We start from the raw sequence: 7,665 nt of genomic DNA, 5'->3' as shown, positions 1-7,665 counted from the left end.
AAATACACATATATATAGCTATTCTACACGTCTAAAACACTGGTTAAACAACTACTGTTGGTCAGCAAACTTTACCCCTTACTCAACACCACCCCCTCCTCTGTATCGTTGCTGCAAACGAATGAATCAGGCGACAAGTGAAATGAGCAGTCTTAATTAGAGCACGGTCTTCCCTGAGTGAGACCAGTACAGATTCAGCCTTGCCAAATTAAATCCATTAGTCTGTGAGAGGCTGTGGAGACTCGGGTGTGCAGGCCCCGCTGCTTATTTTGTGGTCATTTATTGCTTGTCTTCGAGTACGCTACGTTGGTTCCATTTGAAGGCCCCTCTCCTCTAGCGCCTGCACCTGGGGCCATGCATATGCCAATTTTGCTATTTGCTTACGAAATAATGCCAGGAGCGCATTATTTATGATGCAAAACTTATGGTAAACTGCAATCCGCCGTGGGTGCGCTGCTTGGTTTGCTTTATGACCAAACCACACTACCCTTCGTTAATAGTCGTACTTTTTTTTTTTTTTTGCAAAACACATCAAAGCCTGGTTTAAGTGGATTTGTGTTCGTGCGCCCTGCGTAATTTAAGTGCGTAAAACAGAAATAAAATTGCGCATGGATCCTTGATGAGGCTTTGCTTACTGCATTTATTTATTTATTTTATTTTTTTTTATTATGGTTTAGAGATCTATAACATGCAAAGTTCCTGCATGGGGGCCAAAGCAAAATTTTGCACAAACAGTTTACACAAGTTATTAAAGAAATCAGTTTGTTGTTTGTTCATTTATTGATCAGTTTTCACAGCTAATTTATAAATATAACATTACTCTACAGACATAAGAGACAGATTACAACAAATTTTTGTTTGGATGTTTTTAACACCTGCGTTTCTTTAAAAGATACCTAGGTAATTTTGCTTTTTTTTTTTCTGGAGGGGGGTAAGGGGGTTGATGACATCACTGTACATTGAAATAAGGCTATTAATCTGGCATTAGTACTATGGACAGAATACATGTGAAGGCAGAATTTGATACAGTTTGCTGAAAATAAAGAGGACAATTTAGAGAATACAAGAAGAGCCATTGTGCCTTGTGTGATGTCTCCAGTGCCACTGACAGCTTCTTTTGGGAGGGAAGATTTTAGCTTTACAATACAAATGTTTAGGAAACCATCAATTCTTTAAAGTTTTAGTATAGGCCAACATATGGAGAAGTTTTTACACTAAATTTGTTCATTCTTGATAAGTCTAGCAGATTTGAAATTTAGAGAATAATAAATTGTGAGGCCCAATAAAGCAACTTAGTTGTTTTTTGCCTTGGGCTGGCCCCTGCATTGACCCACATTATGGTGACAGCTGAGCTGCGGTGTGCGATCGGGCCTCTTCCCGCCCCTCTCTGGTCAGAGATGGGGATAGTGTAGACGCCTGTGGCTTTGCACTGTGGAAGAAAAGAGGACACGTTGTTTAAGTCCGTCCCGGTCCCAGAGAATCCACGGAGTTTAGCCCACTAAAGCTGTCAAGGGGACCGCAAACGCAGCTCTTGCATGACCCCTGTCTCTGCAAGATCTATGTGTTAACTCTTAGATATGATTAACACATGAGGCCAAATATTCTGATTTAAGGAAAGAATATATAAGAAGGATCACTCAAAAGTCTAACTTGTCTTGGTTTATTATAAATCTGTCCCCTTAACACCATACTATAAATCATTGAATCCATGTTAAAGCTGCCCGTCCTGTTAACCCCAACACAACCTAACGTGATGCAGGTTTCACTCCTTAATGTAAATACTCTCAATTTTCACTCATCCCATAGTAGACAGTGGGTGTCATGGGGATCTCTGGGCCTGATCCGGCCCCAGTAGACATACAAAAAGATTTTACTTTAAGAGTCATTCATCAGCGTTTGCAGAAGACAGCTGGATATGAAGACCACTTCTGCTGAACCACTGGGGGGCATTGATTGTAAGGTCAATCATCTGCGGGTGATTTTTAGATCTACAGCAGCTGATTTTGTGATTGACACTCTGAAGTTGCAAAATGTTAAATAATGTCTCTCCGTGGAGGATGCTGTGAGCTGTTCAGCGCAGGATCATGAGAAATATAGCACCAGGAGGCAGGAGAAGGCAGGTGAAGCGTGGACCGAGAGGAAACAGTGGTGCCACTAAGGGTTAGGGCGGGAGGGCTTGCTATAGCACAGGGCCTTGTGTCAGATATTTATAAAGGCCTTATACCATAAGATAACTACATTGGAGTGCACCTGTCAATGAACCACAACCTCTTATTATGTATTAGGTTATCTATCTTTATGGAACACGCTGTTCATTTTGAACTTCATATTGTGCTATTAAACAGCAGAAATAAAAAAAAGAACCTATACAATGAGGTGAAGAGTGAAATAGTCACTAGTGTAAATGCATATTCCTAATTTTCAGTATTATATGGCTTTTGGCTTTTCTGTGCAAATCTTAGACACTCAGTCATTTCCAAAGCTTTCTGCAGCCACACATAAATAAAATTCTGTCTTTACTTTCAAATAATATGGACTAATAATATTAATAATAATAGTAATATAAAAATGTATTATTGAAGTTATTATTTTTGTTAGTATTGATATTATTAGTAGTATTCTTGTTGTTATTTTTATAGTAATACAAATAATAATGCTATTATTTCAACGCTGATTTCAATTTAGATTTAGATTGGAATAAGTCCTATATTAGTCAACATCTACGCAACAAGGTCGAGAAGCCTCTGATGTTAAAGACAATTAGTCCTTTCATCACTTCAATCTTAATCCCGGTGTTGACAGTTGACAAAATCTGGCAATGCAATCGAGCAATGCAATAATCCCGCCTGGTCAGCAGGTATGGAGGGGAAAAAAGGAAGAAGGAAAAAAAAGGGATGGGGATGTCTCGTATAATCATCGAACCCCGTGTTTTTTTAAACCCACAGGGAAGCAAGCAACATCGCTGCAAAGCATGTCTTTGTAGTAGCACTCAAAAGGCGATTAGAAAGGCCGGAGGATCTGGTTTCTCCTCTGCGTGTCCAAGTGGAACACGGGCACTGGGGGGAATTGGCCCCAGTGTTAGATCACTGATGGGTGACCGAGGCGTGCAGACTTCTACAAGGCCGGTGTGGCTTTGCAAGTCCGAATTGTCAAATGCAATCTAATAATATATCAGTATAATTAGACGTTAAACAAAGAAAAACTCCAATATTAAGGTCTTACCTGCAGCCCTCTGGAGTTGCTGAATTAAAAGGAAATGAATATAAAATAAATAAAACAAATAACAGCAAACAGATCCATCTGCGTGTCCTCTGCTCGCTTGGTCGCCTGCGCGCTTCTCTGTGGCTCCGCTGCGCTCCGACAAAATGATTATCCGGCTGGCTTGCGCACTTTTTAAATCCCACAAAGTAAATAACAACCGTAGCATGACGATAATAGCAAGGTACCAAGTTCTTGTTTCAGTTAGAGGGGAGAAAAAAAAGGAGAAAATTGAAACTAAACGCTGCATTTAGACAACCATTTTTGATAAGAGGATAATTGAGGCCACACTGGCGTATAATTAGGGGATAATTTATGCTATATCCACTTTTATTCCACCCTCCCCAAAATAAATCCATGTCCATAATCATTACAGGCGAATTGTTCTTAATTTTATAGCTGCAATTTGAGTAAAGTGTGGCCCGCTAATCAAATAGGTTTTCGCAGTAACTTGATTGCTGGCGTAATTATTTTTTCATCACCATTTTTTCCTTTTGCTCCTTCTGAAATCATAAATGCAGAAAAAAAAATAACGAGAGTGGTAAAACAAAAAAAGAAATAATTGAAATATCACCACTTCATATATATATATATATATATATATATATATATATATATATATATATATATATTGAGGACCTTACCGGGCCTCATGTTACAGCCTGATGAAAGACACTGTCAGTTTATCTGTATCCAGCTTTCTATTTTGCAAAAATAACCAATTGTACATCAGGCATATTGTTGTTTGATGTGTCACATGTGCTGCATTTTGAATCAATTGAGGGATCTTTAATCATATGGTCAGCACCTCCTGTTATAATATATGTAACCTGGGGGGGCTCTCATTTTTAGACATCAAAGGAGACTCATGTAAACCCAGAAAGAAATTAATGAATAAATAATGATAATTATATTTCCATTGGAAATAAAAAAAAAATCCCCTTTTAGTTTTAATATTGTTCTCTGTAGGTACTGTTTTTTTTCTTGCACCTTGAAATAAGGTGACGCTTTCTCGTATTTAATTAGTTCCTAGATCAAAGGGGAAGTAACTGTGAGGGAGACATACATTCTCCTACCTCATCTGACTTTACTTAAAGTGCACTCACTGTTACGCGTCGTGCGTAATTTCCAGCTTACGATGCCAAAGAAAAAAGATCCACTCTGCGCATCCACCGGGGCCGTTTTTTTTTTCTTTTTTTTTTCTTAAACTTGTCTATAGGAATTAGGCGTCTTTCCCCACCACATATTGTTTTCTCCCCCCGCATTTGTGGTGGGAGCTGGTAAGGTGGGTTAACTCTAGCTCAAGTCTCCGTAAAAGCGCAGAGCACTGATGACGTTGGGCCGGATGACCAATCGGGAGGCGCTGCCCTTTGGAGACAAACCATTTTACTTGTAGTGTCTGCATCAAGTCTGCAAGCGAGGGCTCAATTTTAACAGAATCCACCTTAAAATCTCTCCCTTAACTTATGCCTACCTTCTGCCACTTTGAGTGAGAATACCGCAGTATAAGAGAGGTGGGGGGGATAAACACGGCATCGGGAAATTTGGGGTGTTAATAGGAGAACCGGGTGGGGGGGAGGAAGAGACAACAGCACAGCGAGAGAGCGAAAAAACGATTTGGTCTTGAGAGAGGAGGGGGTGGGGGGGTGAGCGCTCTCAAGGCAGAAAATTCGATGATGACCATGACAACGATGGCTGACGGTCTGGAGGCTCAGGACTCGTCCAAGTCTGCGTTCATGGAGTTTGGGCAGCAGTCGCACTCGCAGCAGAGCTCCCCGTCCATGGCCGGCGGCCACTACCCGCTGCACTGCCTCCACTCCGGCTCTCACGCCCACCACCAACACGACAGCAGCGCTTACCCCGGGACCAACACCTATAACAGGTCGCTACCTTATCCTTACGTGAGCCATCCGCACCACAGCCCCTACCTGCCCTCCTATCACAACAACGCGGGAGGACAGACGCGGCTAGACGGCGCAGGTAAGAGACCCCCTCCAGCCTTGTTCAGCTGCAATTAAATGCATACCTGTTTTGTGCTCTTTGCGGCCCGGATCGAACCTTAATATCTCACTGATCCAACGCCTGGGGCGAGCTTTCCCCCCCCCCCCCCCCCCCCCCCCCTTCCTTCCGTGCGTAAAAACGCTCCGGGTAAAAATCCAGGAGCAACCTTGTTCGCCTGCTTCTTTGTTGCTTATTTGTGTTTTTTCCAGCACTCCCCTCCACAAAACCTCTGATTTAATGCACTGGGTGTGATCATCTCGACCACGCAATCCTCACCAACTACTCGTGAAAATTAGGCAGCCTGCACGCCTCGAATGTTGTAATTAGCATTTAATTGACATGTCATTACCAGCAATATCCTAAATATGACAGCGCATGAGGATTGTGGCTGCAGGAAAACCAGAGAATAGAGAGGGAGAGATGTCAATGTTTTATCATCTTCATTAATTTTCATTTTTTCCTCTGCTTCTATTCTTTGTAAATCGGATAATCCAAAGTATTTATTTTAAGTATAATGGTATTGTTGTGTGGCTTTTCTGGATTAATAGCATTGCTTGTTTTTGTTGCAGAGCAGCAGAAGACGACAGTGATTGAAAACGGAGAGATTCGGTTTAACGGGAAGGGCAAAAAGATACGCAAGCCGCGGACCATCTATTCCAGTTTGCAGCTCCAGGCGCTGAACCACCGTTTCCAGCAAACCCAGTACCTCGCCTTGCCCGAGCGGGCTGAGCTGGCCGCCTCTCTGGGACTGACGCAAACACAAGTAGGGCGCAAATTTTTGCATTTACTATCATTTGTAGCAGCAGCTTTTGCATGAAAGGCCTATCTTTTTACAGCCTCTCACACAACTTCATCCACTTATCCAAAAAAGAATAAATGTTAAAAAGAAAAAATGGATTAATATTAACTGATCAAGTAAGGGTTTTGTCAATTTTCTAGTCTTAATCAAATGCTAGTATTATAACAACAGATTATTCAAACTGAACCTTCTTTTTCATGTTTAAAAAAATAAAAATATATATATATTTTTTTGTTATAATGCCATAGTGATTAAATTGTGCCATGAAAAGTGTAAATTAGGTACAATTGGTCAAATCCAGTTCTGACCTTATATTGCTATTCCTACACAGCTCCCAAATCATAACAAAGAGTTAGAAATCCTGTTTGAGGCATCCCACCTGATTTGCAGCCCTGGGCAGAGAGCCATACCCCTAAACCAAAACCACTGCTGATAATTTGCAATAATGACTAAATTAAATGTCCTTTTTTTCCCTAACAGGTAAAGATCTGGTTTCAAAACAAGAGGTCGAAATTCAAGAAGCTGCTAAAACAAGGTAGCAACCCGCACGAGAGTGACCCCATCCCGGGCTCCATGTCCCTATCCCCGCGCTCCCCGACCATCCCTCCGATCTGGGACGTCTCGGCCTCTTCCAAAGGAGTAAACATGCCGGCCAACAGCTACATGCCCGGCTACTCTCACTGGTACTCGTCTCCACATCAAGATTCAATGCAGAGATAGACTGGCGAGGCCCAAACAGAGGGCTCAGTAAAAAAAAAAAAAAGCTATCTGCATGGAGGCCCTTTTCTGCAGGATCCTATCCCCGTGCAGTACTTTTTTTCCGCAAGGTAGCCTACAATTTGGACCCTGCAGAGGAGCAAGAAGGTGCTGCTCATCTACAGGAGGATTTAAACCAGCCAAGCCTTGGTGCGGGTACACAAACAAGGGGACTTCTCGTTGTTTCAAGCGTACGTGGCTGTTCAGTGCGCACGTTTTTGTCATGCTTTCATTCATGTCTACATCTGAATATACCAAATATTAGTGACATTTTTTGGGCATGAGAGGCAAAGACTGTCCCCTACCCGTGCGCCATTACGCAAAGAAAGCCCTTTTCTTTAGCACCCACGGACTGCATTTTATTTGATTTTCCAACATGCAAAACAAGCAAAATTGTCTGTAAATATATTCTACGACTTTAGTTGTACATACACTTTTTATGTTTTGTCAGAATGAGTAAAACCGTGACTCTAAACAAGACGCCTTCTGTTTGCATGATTTTCAGCAAGAAAAACAAAATGGCATTCATGTGAGGCCTTTTTAGTCATTTTTATATTGGGCCAACATCACATCAGTGCATCACTAATGACGCATTAAAGTTTATTAGACGGTGCTCAAAAAATAAAACATTTCATCAAGCATTTTAGATCCACCATTGGTTAGGATGAAACGCCAGAATATAGAATCAAATGCACTCACTCAACGCCAGAGGAAATGAACTTACCCCCGAAAGACATTTGCTCCAGGTCCAGCTCATCTCGTCGCTTCACCCACAATTATTAGAAGTATTGACAAAATGTTTTCTCCCTTCCCTCCGTCCTAAAATGCCAAGCTCCACGGGGATCGATGCT

At 41.7% G+C, this 7,665-nt stretch overlaps 1 protein-coding gene across 1 annotated transcript; it reads left to right on the top strand.

The window, feature by feature from the left end:
• Positions 1–4,539: 4,539 nt before the first annotated feature.
• dlx6a (distal-less homeobox 6a) lies at positions 4,540–7,289 on the top strand. Its single transcript, XM_038288885.1, has 3 exons — positions 4,540–5,238; positions 5,829–6,022; positions 6,539–7,289. The coding sequence occupies exons 1-3, from the start codon at positions 4,932–4,934 to the stop codon at positions 6,776–6,778; spliced, it is 741 nt and encodes a 246-aa protein (XP_038144813.1). The 5' UTR covers positions 4,540–4,931; the 3' UTR covers positions 6,779–7,289.
• The last annotated feature ends 376 nt before the right edge of the window (positions 7,290–7,665 follow it).

Source organism: Cyprinodon tularosa, unplaced genomic scaffold (genome assembly GCF_016077235.1).
Source record: "Cyprinodon tularosa strain WSP-4 unplaced genomic scaffold, ASM1607723v1 ctg26, whole genome shotgun sequence".
Taxonomy (NCBI): Eukaryota; Metazoa; Chordata; class Actinopteri; order Cyprinodontiformes; family Cyprinodontidae; genus Cyprinodon; species Cyprinodon tularosa.
This window is presented reverse-complemented; position numbering and strand designations above follow the sequence as displayed.